The sequence below is a fragment of the Urocitellus parryii genome, chromosome 3 (assembly GCF_045843805.1).
Source record: "Urocitellus parryii isolate mUroPar1 chromosome 3, mUroPar1.hap1, whole genome shotgun sequence".
Classification (NCBI taxonomy): domain Eukaryota; kingdom Metazoa; phylum Chordata; class Mammalia; order Rodentia; family Sciuridae; genus Urocitellus; species Urocitellus parryii.
The window spans coordinates 61,951,714-61,972,178 of NC_135533.1; the positions used below are offsets into that span (position 1 = coordinate 61,951,714).

A 20,465-nucleotide genomic window follows, 5' to 3' on the forward strand; every position below is an offset into this window, starting at 1 on the left:
CAAAGGGAAGAATTTTCAGCTCATAAAATGTGTGTTCACTTTCATTTGAAGAAGTCCTAATTAAATGAATAATATACAGAAATTGCCTAAAATGTTAATGCTACGTATTGCACCCTCCATAAGTGCAAGTTATTTTTTTAGATCCAGTCTTCTGCTTACTAAGCTTTTGACATTGCTGGTGTCACTTTCTTTTACTAACCCTCAATTTCCTCATTTATAGTATACAGATAATAAATCCCTGAGTACATGAAAGCATGATATGTGAGTAAGCAGAACGAATCTAGAAGTGATCTGCATCATGTGCATTTTCCCACAAACATAGCATAGTAGACTTATCAATTTGCATTAGTGATTTTAATTTCATTTCCTTTCATTAAATATTTAGAGAAAATTCCCTGGACAAGCTTCTTTTCTGTCTTATTTATTTTATACTACCTAGGTTTTCTTTCTTTCTTTTTAATACAAGGGATTAGAGTAATAATCCTTACAACTTTTCTCTGTCTCCAAGAGATCAGCATGCATTTACAGCACAGTAGGTGTTGGCTGTCTCAAACAAATGATCAAACATAGCTCATTACTCAGCAGGTCATTTGAATAATCATTGTATATCTGTCTCCTGGGATGCATTTAAACTACAGTCCTTGGAGGGTTACCCTGGAAACTGATGAACCAAACTGTGCTTGCCTTTGGATTTGGGAAAACACTGCCTCCTTAATCAGATCCAGTTTGTCCCTTTCTCAGATTGACTGACCTATCAAAGCTCTATAGTCCGGACTAGCCTCACAGGTGTGTGCCCTGCACAGTCACAGAAGCTCCTGTGCTCAGAAGAGCTGCATGTTTGATTTAATGCACTTTTGCCTCCTTGAAAGTACTAGTACCTTTTTAACAAAGGACCCTGAATTTTCATTTTGCACCGCCCTACAATTATGCAGCCAGATGTAATTCTAGGAGTTAGCAATTAATATTAATTTATACTAGGTGAGAAGCAGCCTTATTCACTTCAGTAAAGATGCCATACATTTCCTACTTTTTCTCTCTTTTCCATAGTGTCCCTAGATGCCATCCTAGGTAGCTAGCCCATTGTATGACTTTCAAATAGCAGTTTTATCAGATAATCAATTCTAGTATTTATTAATTAAACCGAGAATTGTAAAAGAAAATTCATACTTGTTAAATGCAACTCTTCCTTTATTATAATTTTATGGTATTTCAATTATTAAAATAAAGATTTTAAAGACTAAAAAAAAGAGCTGACAAAATCTCTGGCGAATGAAAGCTCTTTAGGTATGAAGTATGACTAGATATATCTTACATAGTTAGCTTTTATGATAAGATTTAAACAAATGGCTGTTTTATTTTGTGTTAAAATATCCATTCTAAATAGCTGTCATTTGCTTGATAGGTTACCATACTGCTGATATATTGCTTTAATAGTAATTTTTAAAATTTTAGAATAAAACAATCTTTTTTTAGTAGTGTACTGAATATACTTGTAAGAGGGGGTAATTCTATTCCTGTTGCCCCCGTTACAAAAGAAATGCATTCCTGTTTCTAAATGAGGCCATTTATTACCATTTCTTAACATTCAGTAAGTTTCACACAGGGAGCCTTGAATAGGTAATTGAGGAGCTCTGATGTTGACACCTTTTACATCAGCCCTGGGGCAGTTAGAGCCCCAGCTGGTCACCAAAGGCATCCTAAGTGTCTCTATTTCAGGGGAGGTCCTCCAAAGGCAGGGCCAATAAAAGATATCTAATCAGCATCTTCCAAAGTGTATTGATGCTATAGTTTGTAGGGTCATATAAATTTGAAAATACTGGGTTCACATAAGTTCAATAGGCTTCTTTGCTGCAGAATCTTTTTAGAAAGGTTAAAATGCTTTTCTGCATTGTAAGGAAAATAAAGTATTCAGTGACTTTCAAGTTCGTTTGCTGATGCCATTAATTTCACTTAACTTTTTAGCACCTCAAGCCATGTTGAATTATACAAATAGTTTCTCCAAGTGTGGCTTTCACATTACCTCACTCAAAGTCACCTAGAGAGCTTACTAAAAATACAGATGCTGATTCCCATGGTAGATCACAGACTAGAATTTTTTGAAAAGTTGCATATTAATAAGCTTTACAGAAAAACATATGTCTGCTTAAATATTGAGAAATATATAATTATTTTAAACCTAGTTCTTTTTTTGGGGGGTAGATATGTATATTTATCAAAGAGGAAGGTACCAAATTGGTATTTTTAATATAAATTTGTTAATTGTTATTTTCTTTTTTTGTATAAATTTCGCTAATTATTACAATTTCTAATGTATAAAGTAACTTATTTGCAATGTAATAAACACAATATAAAAATCAATCAAAATTATAATTATAGTAGTTTCGGATATTTTGAAAATCAGAGTGTACATGAATAAATATACATATATGACTTATGAAATAACAAAAGGAATACTAAATCTGCAAACATTAAAATGAATGATAAACCCTATAGTTTGTTGACACTGATTTAAGAAGTAAAGAGATTTCAATTTCTTTCAACAGAAATATCATAAGGAAGTTGGGCATGATAACATATGCCTACAATCAATGTGACTCAGGAAACTGAGGCAGGAAGTCCACAAGTTGAAGACAGCTGCCGCAACCTAGTGAGGCCCTAAATAATATAGTGAGACCCTATCACAAAAAATCCCAAAATAAAAAATTTGAAAAAGGGCTGTGTTAGGGTCTGTAAACAAGTCAAGATGGCGCCTGGCATTTTGCCAGAGGGAGTGGTTTGTGAAGTAACACCAGCGAGCCATTAAGTGTGGAGATTCCTTATTGGTTGACTGCTGTATCTAGTTTATGTTAATTAAGATAAGCTGTGTGTAATGTATATATACCCCTCCTGTCCTACAATAAAGGGCTCCCACTCCTGCTGTATCAATGTACACAAGTTCCTCGTCACCCCCAGGTTATTTTGCTGCAGCCAGATTGTGGCAGGGCTGTGGATGTGGCTCAGTGGTAAAATGACTCTGGGTTTAATCCCCAGTACCAAAAAGGAAAAAAAAAAAAAGAAAAAGAAAAAGAAAAAAGAAATATCATAAGGAAAGTCTTTATAAAGGACAATATGGCCATTGACCGTGATGGAGTAATTGACACTAGAATACTTTCTTGTAGTAAGCAACTGTAACACTGCCCAAACTGAATGCAGCAATTCTTTTTAGATAATAGGTAGCAGGCAGTGTAAGACTAAAAGAAAGAGTACTTACAAGTTAATCCTCATGATCACTGACTTTCTGCCTGGGAATAATTCCAATAGAGGCTCAGAGAGCTAAGGTCTAAGTACAGCATGAAGGTCTCACTAAGATCAGGAGGTAGATATGAAAATTTGGAGCAGCAGAAGGAAATGAATTCCATGGTATGAGACAGGGAGAGGGAGGGATTGCTGTCCTGCAGGGGATTTCAAAAATCCATGAGGAAACACCCTATGAGTCTGTGGCTTATTTGGGGCAATATTTTTGCAGGCTGAGAGCACTAAGTGTTAACAGATTGTACCTGCTATGGGGTAAAGGGAAAAGATCAAATATATATTCAGCAGTTCTTCAGGGAAAGCAATGTGGGGTGAAGTTGGAGTTCTGGCCTCATTCAGATCCCATCAACACCCTGTTAGAACTTTTGGCATCCAACTGATACAAGAAAGGATGAGTCTTTAAGCGTAAATGTCAAATGCTAGAGTAGGACCCAGTACAGGCGGGCCTTAATAGAACCTATAACCAAGATGTAAGAAAACATGGAAAGAAAGAATTTGGACTGGAATCCTGCAAAATTGGAGTGACTTCGAGCATATGCATTCTAATAAAGAGTGAAATGAGACCAAACTAGTTAACGGTGACCAGCTAATAAAGCGCTTGCTGTAATAAGAATTAGTACTATTCAGAAGAGGGAAACAGAATCCAAAGTCAAGGTTTTATCTATAATGTCCAGCATTCATTAAAAAAAGCATTATGCATAAAAAAGGAAGATGTGATCAAGCATCAAGAAAAATAAGGAAGACATTCCAGATTTTTGGTTTGGCAAAGCAGCTAAAGCTATTATAAGTATGATTAAATAATTAAAAGAAAATTTTTTAAAAACTAAAAGAAGATATAATCCTAATGAGTTAACAGAAAGAAACTTAATTAAAAATAGAAATTTTAGAACAAAAAATACCCATGATAACATATTAAAACTGTGAACTAAACAGTAAATTGGGAAATTGGAATTGAAAGGAAAAAATGTCAATGAAATCAATAAGACCTCATTTGACTGGAATAAGAAGGAAAAAAAATGAAGTGAACAGAGTCTTCTGGTCTGTGTGGTATCATCAAATAGCCTCACAGGTGTGTAGTTCAAGTTTCAAAAGAGATTAGGGAGAAATTGGGGAAGAAAAAGATTGAAAGAAATAATGATTGAAAACTTTCCTAATCTGATGAAAAAGATGCACTACAGAAAAATTCACTGAGAATAAAGTTGAGCAAATATAAAAAGAGCTAAACTTTGTATATGTAAATTTATGAAAATAAAAAAAAATAGGGAAAAACTTGAAATCAATGAAAAAGAGTCAGAAAGAGAGGGGGTGGGAGATAGAAAGGAGACTAGGTCATAGAAAGAAAGAACATAACTAGTGGTGACATTTTGTGAGAAAAAAAAATGAATGATGGTAGGTAGATGATAGTGAAATGATATTTTTTGAATGTTGAAAGAAAAAAGTAGACTCAGAATTCCATATCTATGGAAAATACTCTTTCTAAATGAAGGGGACAAAAATCATTTTTTTGATTAATAAAAGCTATGAAAATGTGTTGCCTGTAGACCTCCCAAACTTGAAAGGGTGTCTTAGTCTGTAGCTAAATAGTAAAAAATGGAAACTCAGCTCTGTAAGAAGGAACAACAAGATCCAGATATGATCCTTTTCCAGTTTGGTTTGCAAATATGCATTTTTAAATTGCTGTAGACATTTTCCAGTATGATAAGAGCTGACATAAGGACAAAGCTGTCCTCTACTCCTTCCTACAGAGGTTAGAGATTAATTCCAAAGAAAGAAGCTGGAGCCCTTATGAAATCACTTCTAAAACTCAACAAATCACTGTGTTTTTCAGTTTTGTAAACCAACAAATTTCCTTTTAATATAACAAACACACACACACACACAAAAAACCCACTTCCAACAATCTTAAGTGATAGCAAAATAAAACTACCTCCCTGCAAAAACAGGCTGAGGTATTTGTGATATCTTGCAGAATATTTTTTAAAAAATCAGTATTTATAGTATAGTACCTGCATATTAATAGGAAATTGCTCTCTATTTTTAATGTGGGCACATTCAATATCTTTTATCCATAGATCTAAAACTCAAAAAAAAAATTGTAATTAGTTTGGTTGGTGGCTGTCCTGACTTGAACTAATTTGGTCATACATCCTGACCTATGCTGACTTTAAGCTATTTATGATCCTTATTTATTTCACTGGGTTTGAAGATGTTGCTGTTTCACTGTAGAAACAGCCCCATGGTACTGTGTGTTGTTAGGGGTGTGGTCCAAGGTTCTGAAAGGCATTTTGTAGAGGCACACATTGCCTTTCTTATTCAAGAACTTATAAATCCTGAAAAACATCTGGTTTCAAGTGAGGAAATGTAAACTATATTTGTTTTTCTTCCTCTTTTTAAGGAAAATCTACGATCTACCTTTTTATAATAAGTATATGCAATTTCAGCAAAATGAAAAATAACAATTGAATAGTTATATTTCAATCTATAGACTGAAATCAAGTTCTTGTTTTTAAGAATGTAGCATATAAATCATCAAAAGCCAAGTTGCTTAAACTACTAATCCAGGACACCACAATTATATTTTCCTGACAGCACTTACATTGCAAGGGCTACTACTAATTAGAACTGCTCCCCATGAGCTGAACTCCAGGTACATGGGTGACCATGTATGGTAATGGTTCTTTTAGCAGTTTGCACTCAGGAACAGAACACCATCCAAGTAAAAAGCAATTTCTACATTGCTGCTGAATAGATATATGAGTGATAGCCATATAGCCATTTCTCCTGTTTTTTGGAGATGCAAACGGTATAAACTTGATAACACTTGTGGCCTGTAATCTTTCTTCTTAACTGTATAAAATATGGATATTGTATTTGCCCTATACACCTGATAAGTCTGCTCAAGATTAAAGGAGAAAGCCTATGTGATTCTTCCTTAAAACTACAGAAAATGTAATTAATTTTACTCTGCATGGTATGAAATTGTATTTCTTTATTCCTGTTCTTTGCCTCTTACCATTTATTCTTCTTCTATACAAGTACTGTACTTTAACTTATAATGTACAAACAAAAGAAATCCTTCAAAAATTACCCCAGATTGGTCAATGATCTGTCATTAAAGTTCTCTTTGTTTTCTTGCTTCCTCCCACCTTACCTCCTTTTCTCCCTTCCTCATTTCTCTCTCTCTCTCTTTTCTTTTAATGCTTTCAGGTTCTCTTAATAGAGTTTCTACTCAAATTTGGGCAACATTGTAAACTAATTACTTGTAGAGTGCTCATTGCCTGTTTCCTCCTACAGGAACAGGAGCTGTATTAAAGGAGAGGCATTTATATGTTCTGCTAATTATTTATGTCTAGTAAATGGGGCATATGTTTTTTTTTTTTTTTTCTTGGTGAGTGGAGCCCTCTCTTCCTGAGCCGCTTTCCTGCACTACACTCTTCTGCCATGATTTTCCACCACACTTTGGGGTCCAGAGCAATGGAGTGGGTCATCTATGGACTGAAACCACTGAAACCATGAGCCCCAAAATACACTAACTTCCTCTAAAATTGTTCATGTCAGGTCTTCTGGTCACAGTAGTGAAAAAGCTGACTAATGGAACAATATATATGATATGTCTCTATGCACCCATTACATGCATACTGATGACTAAACAGTACATTCAGTTTTGCAGACACTATCTCATTTATCCTTTTAAAATAATCCCATAAAATAGGTGGAAATAGGGAAAGGAGGCTTAGAGATGTTTGCTCAAGGTCATGCAGCTGATAAATGATAGAGGACAGTATTCTAGCCAAGGGCCTTTGAATACCAAAATGCTCCCTATTTTACCCTACAGTTTACCAAAGAATAATATTAAAATTCATCCTAACAACTTATTCTGTATTTAACATGGTTTTCCAGAAATCCCAACCAAAATTAGAAATGGTCATTATGAATAAAATCTCTGAAAATTTTAATTACATACTACGCTTTCATATGTTGACCTAGAATTCTACAGGTAAACACAAACAAGCTTATAACCCTTACTGCAATGGAAAGTTTCAGTTCTACTTTTAGGCCAGTTAACTGAAAAGTAGACTTCTATGATGAAGTTGCAAAAAGAATCTGAAGACCAATAATATTACTTAACTAGTAATTAGATAATGAAGTGTGGCTGAATTATGTTTTGATTTAATTGAGGCACAACTAAAAAATACGGAGCAGAAAAAAAAATGTCCCCTTTTAAAACTTGAGCTTATTCTTTTATTTAACTGTGGTGTCTTTCCTCCTTAAAATATCTGCTTGTTCTAACACATCAAAGTGCTTAATAAGTTTAAAATTAGTATATTTTTGTTTTCTGGTTCTAGAAACATTTTATCTCTGAGTATTAAGAAAAACATTATAATCTTGTATCGCCTCAAGTGATAATCCATTACCTTATAGGTTATTACAATTATTTCCTGTTGATATAGCTAAAGAATCCTCAGAGTATAAGCAGTCACTACAATTTATGTTTCTGGATTTTATAAATTAATAAAAGCTACATAACACACATTTCAGGATTTTGTACTGCACTGCATCAAGCAAGGCTTTTATTTAGCTTTCCATTTTAAACAAATCAACTTACCTTGAATAATGCAAGTATACTCTGCAAGACTTTCCTGATCCTATACAGGCTACTACAATTAAATTTCCAAACATGCAAAACTGGGGTAACACTTTGTATTTATTCATCACTGTTTGGGGAAAGAATTACTCGTCCAATATTATTGAATTATATGATCACTGATTAACCTATTCCCCTGAACCATTTTTATCATAAAACAAACCTCTCTTCATTAGTTTTCAAACTTTAAATCCCATTGTATAAATTATCCTGGAATACCTATGCTTCTGGGTGCCCAGATAAAGATGATTTACCCTTTCTGACTATCTCCCAACCACCGTTCATTAGAATATTAGTTAGCACCTTCTGACTTCTGTCGATTCAGATCTCTATTTCCATGTGGAATGGGATTATCAATGTTACTAGTGTCTCAGAGAACATGTCAGTGAGGAAAGTAGCATGTTACAAGAACACTCAGATAGGATCAGGCCGCATCTGATGATCGTGACAGCTGCTTCTTGCTGCCTGCTACTGTCTTTTCTCAATGTCACCATGAAGTTACTTTCTTTTATTCTTCGACTATTTTCATGATCACTCCCTGTCCATCTTTGTGGAAAATACTCTTCATTTTCTCTCCCTTAACTGAGCTCTCAGGGTTAAGTCCATCTCTTCCTGGCCTCCTAGTGTGAGGTCAGCACTGCCAGGGGTTTCAGCTATCACCTTTGTTATATCTCTGATCTCTAGCACCCTCTCTGCTGAAGAGTATCTGCAATGACACCATCTTTGACTTATCTACTGCATAGTCCAACAAATCTTCAACCCAATGTGAGACAGAGTAGGGCTTGAATTTAATTACTTATTTCCAATGGCTTCACAGTTCCAAGCAGGCAATTTAATGTCTCAAAGTCTTAGTTTATACAACTGTAAAACAGGGATAATAATTTCATATCACTGGGTTTTTTTTTTTTGAGGTGTTAATGATGAATTTTAGGTGATCAGTTCAGTCTTTGATGTATAATAGGTCAAAGGAAAGAATAGGCGTGTCGTTCAAATAGGAATTCATTACTGTCCAAATCTATTTGCCGATTTTCTATTACCTTGATCAGCCAATGACATTTATTTCTACCTATTTACAAAACTGTACATTCACAAATCAAGCCACAATTGAATCTGCTATCATTTGGTACTTTCCTCCTCCTACATAGTTCTTGAACCAGAAAATCCCTCTCAACTTTCTGTTCCCATATCCTGTCACAGAACTCATCGTTTCATGCCTATGACATACAAAAGTCTTCTTTCCTGTTTTGATTTAATATATCTTCCACATCATTGCCAAATTGGTTTGTTTAAAATGTGTGTGGGCACTGTCAGTCATACTCTAGAGTGACCCTAATGAGTCACAGCCTATATAACTCCTCCTCTTGTGTGCAGGTAGAACATGTGGCTTGCTTCCAACCAACAGAAAAATTGCAAAGGTGACCAAATGCAGTGGCTAACACCTGTAATCCCAGCAGTTTGGGAGGTGTAGATAGGAAGATCACAAGTTCAAGGCTAGTCTCAACAACTTAGCAAGGCCCTGTCTCCAAAAAAAAAAAAAAAAAAAAAAGGATTGGGGATGTGACTTAATGTTTAAGCACTCCTGGGTTAATTCCAGATACCAAAAAGAAAAAGAAAAAAAAAAGGTAATGGTATGTCAATACCACAATTATTGAAGGAAGAAATTCTGCCAGCATTAAAGAAGCAGTCAGTTTTGAATCGCCAATGAATACATCCATGTGGAAGGGAACTGTGGGTGGTCTTAAGGAGCCAAGGGCCTCATTTCTGTGACAGCAACAAACTGAATTTTGCCAAAAACCATTTGGGTTTGGAGGATGACACTGAACTCCAGGAAGAAATGCAGCCTAGCCTACACAGACTGCTACCTGTGAGACTATGAAAAGAGAGGCCAGCTTAGCCACATCTGTGGAGACTGCAATATGATAAAGCTGTGTGGTTGCAAGTTAATAATAATGTGGCATCTTGTTATGCAATAATAGAAAACCGTCTAAAATATGTCAGGCAACCACTCCAAGGCTCAATAGACATTTATTGAATCAGATTGACTTGTCTCCTTCACTGGGATGCAAGATCCATACAGGAAAGTGACATTGCAATTCTTCTTCATGTTTCATAAGTCCTGGCATCCAATAGGCTCAATAAACTCTAATGAAATATCAATAGCATGGTTGTGACACATAACCGTCATATTCCATTTTAATTGTGAAACAGATGAAAGAAACATCACATTTTGCACTAATCAGTAAAGGCTTTCACCAAATCTTTAAAACAGATAATTGATTAATCTTTATTTTAAAAATTATATAGAAAACATCAATCAAGCTAAAATTTAAAAGCTAGTTGTATTAGACAGATTATCATCGATTTTGTTTTCAAACAATGCGAATTTGAAATCCAACACCGATCTCAGTGTACTAGCATCAAAGTTTCGAGAGATTGCACAATTTTCTGGGTATTCTGGGGGAATTTGCTTCTTTGTCTTTTCCAGCTTCAAGACTACCTACTTTCCTTGGTTTTGATTCCCTTCCTCTATCTCCAAGCCCAGCAAAGTCCCATTTCTCTAACATGTTTTGCAATGTCACATCTCCCTGTGGTTGCAAAACATCATGTGATTTGACTGCACATGCATACAATTCTGAAAATCTCCTTATCTCAAGGTCAATACCATTAAACATATTTGCAAGTCCCTTTTGCCAAGTGAAATAACATGTCTACAGATTCAGAAAATTAGGTGGTAGAAAATAAATTCGGGGGTAGGGGTTGTTATTCTGTTACCACATTAATGAACAAGAAAAATAAGCATACAACTATGAAATGTAAAATGCATATGATTCTAATGCCACAGACTTACCTCAAAACCTCCAGTTTCTTTTTGTTCCAATTTACACATTTCACATTCTAAAATGAAACATTTCCTTCCATTTCCTAGAATTTGAACTCTTCCCAGTTCAATTAAAAAAAAAATTAAAGCTGGCTTTCCACATAAACCACGAGTACAACTGACAGCTATAGACCTCCTACGGGCAGTCACAGAGAAGGCCTGGTCTGGCTGTGCAGGAGGCTGAGAGTTCTTCTTGTAGGGACAAAAGCTGCCAAGTCAGCCTCAAGGAAACTTGGCAGCACATCAAGAACAAAAACATAGTGTGGCTATTTATTCTTGACACACAGACAATAGACTTCATAAATTAGTCTCTTCAGGCTAGAAAATTGTCTTACATTCATGTGAATACAGGGCTAAATAGAGGCAACACACAGGCAAGAGATTTCACTGTAGTTGTACTGAAGTCATCTAGAGAAATATGTGATTGTATAGAAAATGAGCCAATGTCACAGAGCAAATCTTTGCATCTCTCCTGCTAAGTGGCACTATGTCCTTGCAGGATCTTCTGAAATCCTCCAAATCTATCAACTAAGTAAACAGAGGCATAACAAAAGAGTTTTATGTGTGTTTTGGTGAAAATGTAAGAAATTTTGGACAGAGATTCAAGCCCCTTTTTCGGATAAATTTTAATGTGCAAAAACTCGGTGATTCATCTGTTTTAGTTAGCTTTTTCACTGCTGTGACCAAAAGGCCCAACAAGAATAATTAGAGGAGAAAAAGTTTATTTGGGGGTTTATGGTTTCAGAGGTTTCAGTCTATGGACAGCTGGCTCCATTCCTTGGAGCTCAAGATGAGGCAGAACATCATGACAGAAGGGTATGACGGAGGAAATCAGCTGGGAATATGTCACCAACAAGCAGAGAGAGAGAGAGAGAGAGAGAGAGAGAGAGAGACTTTCCTCACCGCACAAAACAAAATCCCAAACTCATGCCCCCAATGACTCTCCTCCTCCAGCCATATCCTACCAGCTTAAGTTCCCCCTCTAGTGTTTCAAGGCAAAGTCTGTCCGAATCTTCTCTCTAATCTTACAAGATGCAGTTGGTTAACGTACAAGACTTGTTGACAACATGTAGACAGGTTAGGTGAAGGGTATCATTCAAACTAAGGAATGCCAATGTGAATGCTGCACGTCATCACATCAGAAGTGTATCTTGACATAGGTGATAAACAGCTTATTCATTGTAAAATGAGAAACAGAAATGAAGTAATATCATTAATGGAAAAAGCTGTAAAGTAGTGATGGCAAGTGAGGTAGTATATGAAGAGGATAAATGTTTAAACTGTGAAATTGAACTGATTTGTATTGCAGCAGTATCATTTATCACATATCTATGTGACCTTAACTCTATCAGAATGCAGTGGAGGACAGTAGGTGCAAATCATTCACTCATTCATTCAAATCTTCCTTATTGAGTGATGGACTCCTCTAGGTACTGTCTTTACACCATTGAAGATAAGCACCAGTACCACCCACTCCACATTCTTACAGCTTTTGATAGAGTACTTACAAAGTGTTGGAAGAGATAATTCTTATACCTCCAAAAGTTAGCATTATTATATTATCCCACCCCCAAAATTCACAAGCTTGAAAAAGTATACTTTATTACATTATAAGAATAATAAAAAATAAGTGGATAATCTGAGCAGTGTGGGAATACTAAAAACCATCATGTTGAGATTTTACTGTTCTTGAAAGAAAAGATCTCTGAGGAGTGGCATAAAAGGAAAAAAAATGTTTTTTGAAACAATTTTTCAGGGAGTAATCAGATACTTAATTAAATTAAGTTTTTAAGGTCACATTTAAATGAGAACATTTGTCTCTGGACTAGCTTTCACTCTATGGGCTCTCTCTTTCCTTCTTTCCCTCCTACCTTTCTTTCTCCTCCTCCTCCTCTACCTCCTCCTTCTCCTTTTTTTAAAATTTTTTCACATATCCCTCTTTGTTACTCTTCTGCATGATCAAACAGTCATGACACCATGATTTGTCATTTTTCTCCTGTCAATTCAGCCATCATTTCACTCTGTTCCACTAGTACTGCCTGCTGTGAAAATCCCTGTAGAGTCCATGGTAAACTCAGAAGCTTCCAGATTCTGCTTTGGAAAGCAGTGACCTGCAATGTTATTAAAACCAGTGACTTAAAAAGAGATTTTCCCCTTACTCCTAATTGAAGGGGACATCTAGACATCATCCTTAGACTGACAGTCATGCAAAGGTTCCAACTGACAGTATATATACATACGTCATTATATATATGTATATATGTGTGTGTGTGTGTGTGTGTATGTATATATGTAAAATCATTTTCCCCAAACTCAAATGAACTACTCTAGCTATCAAATTGTACATGGAGCATCTTAGGGAGTTCTTTAAAAATCAGAATTCCTGGCTCTGCAGTTCATTAACTGTGTCATTTTAAGAGCTGCACTGCCAGAACCACAAGTTACTAGGAAGCTAGTTATCCTCTAATGCTGCAAGGCAAGCTTTTTAAAGCTTTAGTCACATATGTGGCACACACTTCAAAACTCAACACTTTCAAAAGGCTTACTCGAGCCAGCGTTCCAACTTAGTCTTCACCCAGTTAAACGGAAGCTAATAAGAAGCTTGAAAGAGCATATACAATATAAGAATTTTGGCAGAATACCATACATGTTGACCCTACATTAAAAAATCATAACGATACTACTAAATCATCCTAAACCTTTAACACTCATTCACAAGAGTATTCTCACTCTTTGATCAAAAGCTACATGTCATTCTGATTCATATATTGTGCTAAAAATATAAATTTTACAGAATGTGTCTGAACCTGACCCAGACGCTTAAATATTTTCATAACTCCAGAAGCAAAAGGAAAATGGGCAAAAACCTCTTGACAGTGCAATACTGTCTGCTCTGAACAAATGCCCTGGATGTTAAATAGTAGGTGGCAAAGTTAAAATAGAAATGCTAATCCTATGAGAGCTCTTGCCTGCTGCTTTATAGCCCTTTCTAAAGATATAAAAAAGAAGAAGGAAAGGCAGAGTGAAAGAAAGGAAAAAAAAAGAAATTTAACAAATATCATAGAATAAAATAAAGCATATATATATATATATATATATATATACATATATATACACATATATGTATGTATATTTTCAACCTGTGATCTTTCTTGAAGTAGTAGCAGGAATGAGTGAGAAAATAATTAAGTATTTTTAGCTTCTAATTTGAATTTTAGTAAAACAACAAAAAAATTAATTCAAGATAAAACAACAAATGTTTATTTTTGCAAAACATTATGAATCCCTGTGTTACTTCTACATATTCGAAAATAGCTTTTTAAGAAGGTTTATTTTCCTAAAATACTACAACTATCAACCAAAACAGAGGTCAGTAAAGTTTTTTCTGTACAAGGCCAAGCAGTGTATATTTTAGGCTTTGCTGGCTAAAGGTCTCTTGTGGCAACTACCCAATTCTGCTATGGTAGCACAAAAGCAGTCACAGAAATTATGTAAGTGAATGGGCAATGCCATTCATAAGCGTTAAGGAACAAAGCTCCCTCCCTTACTTCTTTGTCCCCACTCATTTTTTTTTTTTTTTTTTTTTTTTTTTTTTGGCTTGGCATCTGGCAGCACACGGAAAACAATCTGAGACAGTCAGATGAGAGTGTAAATCCAGGTTACCAGCGTCTCAGACTCAGCCACAGTTATACACTATAATGGTATTGAGCAAATTGTAACATTTACAAGCCATCCAGCCTACACAACTACCATGGAAACCGTGTGAGCTTCAAAATCATTCATAATATTCATACTGCATATGGTTACGTTATATCCTACTTACATTCCAATGAACTGTCACACAAGTTTTTCCTGTGGCATCTTCCTTGACTACTGAGGCTTTCACAGAATTCTTCTGAATGTCTCATGATAGTACAAAAGGGATGTTGGAATAGAAGCTTCCTACATTATGGCCATATCGGGGCATCATCATTTATTTATAACAGCTGGAGGGCTCTCTTGTACTTGGGAATTTGGCAACACCCAAGAAATGCTTTATTCTTCCATTTAAATACATAAATCTAAGAAATCCTGGGATGATGATCTATGATTCTTCCAAAAGCCATTTCAGAAAAGACTAAAAGTTTCCCTTTTAGTGACAGGCAAGGACAGAAAATTCTTTTGGGAAGAAATCTCACCAGCAAACCAAGCACTACTTGGGCAGCTTATATTATATATCAATATACTTGGTGGTAGAGTTTCAGGTTAACTGAAATCACTGTTTTAAAATTAGAGTGCAGTCTGACATGACAATATGGAAAGGATCAATGGTTAAGTGAGTTACCATCTCTCAGAAAGATGCTGTTGGCAGAGGCATTGTCATGGCACACACTTTCCTATTAGGATAAAATTCCCAAGACACTCATGAGGCTTTGCAAGTAATCATTAGCATGGCTTCCCACTACAATTGAAAACATATGCCTAAATACTGTTTTTGAAAATGACACAAATGTTTAAATACCAACATAAAAAAATCTATATAAAGGTGCCAGAAACTTATGTGGTAAGAAAAGCCAAAGAATTTGTGCAAAAGCATGTTTCTTACTGTCTTCTATTTGAATAAACATTGCTGAAAATTTAAAAGGCTTCAACATTCCATCCATAAAATCTACATATTTTATGTAGATTTTATGAAAAAAAAAACAATCTAACTGTGGCATCAAAGTCCACCTTTAAGACAGGCTTCAAAAGAAAAAAAAAACAATTTTCTTTTCTAGGTAATACAAGACATTAGGGAGAGGTAAAATGCAATTACCACTTTGCCTCAGGAAAGAACATTTTTTAAAATTGCAAACTCCATATTGGATGAACTGAGCTTAGTCTAAAAGCAATTTACATGGTGACTACAATTTTGGAGAATGTAGCTTATATGCAAGTGAAGATTAGCTTTCATGGGCATTCATGAATTCCTTATATTTCCTAGGTAACAATGAATATAGTTATGATTTCTATTTTATCTTGACAAATATTTATTGAGTTAACCAGGTTCTGAGATATACCTAGAGAGAGAGAAAGATACATCAAGGAGAGAGAGAAACTTGAGAGGAATGTGCAGTTGTGAATACCAAAATGGGAGAATGGATTCAGTGCTGATTAGAAAGTCTTAGAAGAAGATAAATTGAGTTTGAATCATGATGTTTGCAATGTTAATGGGTTACCCAATATGTGTTATCTACCAGTAAATTGTAAATTCAAACGTTGAGCTTAGAAAATGGCAAGGACTAATGATACACATTTTGGATTAGTTTGCACATAATAGATAATTGAAGCTAAATGAATAAATGAGATGGCCAAGGAATATATAAAAAGAAGAGGAGCATGAAGACAACCTCTGGGTAAACACACAAGTAAGAGCAGGAGGAAGCCAGCTAATGGAGAAGCAGCAGCCAGGGAATTTGGGATTTACGTAATACAAGGCTTAAGCAATAGGAAAAGAGAGATTCTATACTGCCAAACAATGCAAAGAGGTGAGAGATATCACATTGGTTAGAAGACTGCATTTTCTTATTATAAGAATATTCAAGACACAAAATCAGCAATCAGGTAGAGATGGCAGTAGATGAGATACACATATCATGTTATATCATAGCACAAGGTTTCTAAGCCAAGATTCAGTGGAGAATAAAGTGTAGAATAAAGTGATTAAGGATTTAATTGGTACCAAAGGTCATGGAGGTGGCAAGGTAGTAGGAGTAAAACTTGAGAGTAGAGTGAGACATCGGTATTCTGGGGAAGGGGGATTATTCCTTAGCTGTTGAGCAAGCAAAGAGGGGACCAATGAAATCTCAGGTATACTTAAGCATGAGAGAGGACATCAAAAAGCACATTTTAGAAGATTCCCGGTTTCTGAAATTTCAAGTTGAAATTATGTGAGGATGAAAGACTCAAATCTGGGATTTTAGGTATAAGAATAAAAAGTGATAGAAAAAGAATGTAATAAGTAAAGTACACTTTGAAAATTTTATTTATCCAAGAAAAAGTAACCAAATTTAAAATTGAAGTCAGAGTCTAGGTCATCCTTTTTTGTTGTTGTTGTTATTAGGGACTGAGTTAAGTCCCCAGTCCTTTTTATTTTTTGAGTCAGAGTCTTGCTAAATTGTTTAGAGCCTGGTTAGGTTGCTGAAGTTGGCCTTGAACTTGCAATCCTCCTGCCTCAGCCCCCCTGTGGGATTACACATGTGTCACTGCACCTGGATAATTAATTTTTTAATTCAGAATGTATCTTCCATAACTGCTAGATTTTATAATGATTTTTACAGATGCATTTTATATCTATTTCTTAAATTAGAAGAGAAACTAGCATATTTCTTGGAATAGTTCTAATATTACAATAAGACAGGTGATGAGATTCTATCCTGGCCTATAAGGTAGATTAGGAATGTGTGAAATTCTATCATCTGTGACAACATGGATGAACCTAGAAGACACATAAAATGAAATAAGCCATGCATAGAAATATATTTTTAATCACTGACTGACCAGCAAACTGAGGTTGTTTCCTTTGTATAGTGATTCTCAAACTTTAGGGTCCATCAGAATTACCATGAGGGTTTGTTAAAATGCAAATGGCTAAGTCTTAGAATTCCTGAGGTGTGGCCTGAAAATTTGTATTTTGAAAAAATTCTCATTTATCATGATTTTTCTAATGTGAAGATCGCACTTTGAAAATCACTGTTATAAAACATTTACTGCGCATTGTTACATATCATGTTAAATCTCTGAACAATAGTACTTTCACTCCTATTAATGTGACAAATTAGAATTTGTGGATGTATTAAAATCACAAGCAATCCTTAGCAGAAAGAGTAAAGCAGGTGGCATCACTATACCAGACCTTAAAATGTACTGCAGAGCAATAGTAACAAAAACAGTGTGGTATTGGCACCAAAAAATACTGGTAGACCAATGATACAGAATAGAGGACACAGAGACTAACCTACAAAACTACAATTATCTTATATTAGACAAAGGTGCCAAGAATATGCATTGGAGAAAAGATAGCCTCTTCAACAACTGGAAATCCATATGCAACAAAATGAAATTAAACCCCTATATATCCCCATGCACTAAAATCAACTCAAAATGGATCAAAGATTTAGGAATACAATCAGAGACCCTGTGTCTAATAGAAGAAAAAGTAGGCCCTAATCTCCATCATGTTGGATTGGCCCCAACTTCCTTAATAAGATTCCTGTAGCACAAGAATTAAAATCAAGAATCCGTAAATGGGATGGACTTAAATTAAAAGTTTCTTCTCAGCAAAAGAAACAATCTGTGAGGTTAATAGAGAGCCTGCATCTTGGAAGCAAATCATACATCATATGTCATACATCAGAAAGAACACTAATCATTAGGGTATATAAAGAACTCAAAAAGTTAAAAATAAAAAAAACACAAATATCCCAATCAATAAATGGGTCAAGGACCTGAAGAGACACTTCTCAGAAGACGATGTACAATCAATCAACAAACCATGAAAAATGTTCATCATCACTAGTAATCAGAGAAATGCAAATCAAAACCACTTTAAGATTTCATCTTATTGCAGTCAAAATGGCAGCTATTATGCATACAAAGAGCAATAAGTGTTGGCGAGGATGTAGCGGAAAAGGTACCCTCATACACAGCTGGTGGGACTGCAAATTGGTGCAGCCAATATGAAAAACCTTATGGTGATCTCTTGGAAAATTGGGAATGGAAGGAACCACCATTTGACCCAACTATTCCTCTCCTCAGTCTATACCCAAGGGACTTAAAAAGAGCATACTACAGGGACACAGCCACATCAATATTTATAGCAGCACAATTCACAATAGCTAAATTGTGAAACTAACCAAGATGCCCTTCAATAAATGAATGGATGAAAAAATGTGGCATATATACACAATGGAATATTACTCAGCAATAAAAGAGAATAAAATCATGGCATTTTCAGGTAAATGGACGGAGCTAGAGAAGATAATGCTAAAAAAATCCCCCCAAAACAAATACTGAATGTTTTCTTTGATATAAGGAGGCTGATTCATAGTGGGATAGGGAGCAGGAGCATGGGAGGAATAGACAAACTCTAGATAGGGCAGAGGGGTTGGAGGGGAGGGGAGGGGCCATGGGGTTATTTATGATGGTGGAATGTGGTGATCATTATTATCCAAAGTACATGTATGAGGACATGAATTGGTGTGAATGTACTGCGTACACATAGATATGAAAAATTGTGCTCTGTATGTATAATAAGAATTATAATGTGTTCCACTGAAATATATAAATTAAAAAAATTTAAATTAAAAAATAAAATCACCATACTAATATTTTCAAAAAGCCTGAGTTAAATTCACTTCCAAGTATTGTATAAACCATGTTACATATCATCCTCAGCACCTTTAGAAAATGACCCTACCTACTTACTGATTGAAAAGTCACAGAGTTGGCTTTACTTCAGAGGAATACATATCCACACTTAAAATTTCTTCCTGCCCTAATTTGATTCATTACTTCTACATTTCACCTTAATATTGCTAGGAACTATTCTAGATGCTGTACATATCAACTCTTTTAATTCCTCATAACTCTCTAAGTTACTTCATTTTATTGGCTCCATTTACAGATGTGGAAACCAAGGCATAGAGAGATTAAATATCTCACTAAAGGCCAGACAAAAGTAAGCGCTGGAGTCTTTCTAGTTTTAGTACCATGGTGTTAACCTATTGCCTCTTGAAGTATGGCTTGAGCTCCACTACTTACCCGTTCCAAGAAACAGGACATGGTATCTACCATCCGCAGCATTCACTCGATCCACAGCAATCTTTGTATACTTGTAGTCAGTGCCTATGCGGACAATCAAAGGCCGCCTGTGGATTGGGTAGATGGAATTGTACATCAGAGGATGGTTCCTAATGAAAGTGACAACATCATCAGGGAACTCCTTGGTGGTTCGCATGTTGGGCGTAAATGCTCCTCCTGGGCACTAAAACAGAACAAAGCAAAATATATAGAGAAAGAACCAAGGTAATGAAAATGGTTACTCTCTTTTAGTAATAATTGAGATCTCTTTTTCAAAACATTTAAAGCTCCAGTTGTTTAAAGTGCATTTGTTATCCACTTATAAAATAAAACTATATACATATATATAGACAGCTATGGATACAGATATACATCTGCAGAAAATTAGTATCCAATGTGTTAAATTTGATCATTGAATGAAGCTAAGTCCACATAACCTACCCTATTTGTTTTCAGAGAGGTGCTGTTGCCATAATATTTACTGTCTTGATCTGTCATTTTTATGTTTCTTATTTTTCACACTGACACTATCATGATATAAAAACCAAAATTGTGGACAAAATCTAATGGTGCTGTTGGTTAATATCAATTAGATGGCCATTATGAAAGTCAATCAGTACTCACACATGTAAGAGTTTTGCTCCATCTGACCTCTAGTCTTAAGAGGTGGTGATCTCAGAAGTTGGAACTTAGGTTCCATATGGTAAATTAGACCTGAAATTCTCCTCTAGAAAAGACTCTAGTTATGTTCATTTAATGGCCTACAAGCCCCTACATGACCTGGCCTGGGCCTGCCACACCTATTGTAGTTCTTGCTGTACCTAAACTTCC

At 35.4% G+C, this 20,465-nt stretch overlaps 1 protein-coding gene across 2 annotated transcripts in view; it reads right to left on the reverse strand.

Moving 5' to 3' along the window:
* The window catches only part of Sema3c (semaphorin 3C), a 163,824-nt gene that overhangs the window by 23,233 nt on the left and 120,126 nt on the right, over positions 1 to 20,465 (reverse strand). For both annotated transcript variants that reach the window (XM_026384948.2, XM_026384949.2), the window contains exon 12: positions 19,596 to 19,818. In XM_026384948.2, coding sequence (XP_026240733.2) covers positions 19,596 to 19,818 — 223 coding nt within the window. The remainder of the gene's footprint in view (positions 1 to 19,595; positions 19,819 to 20,465) is intronic.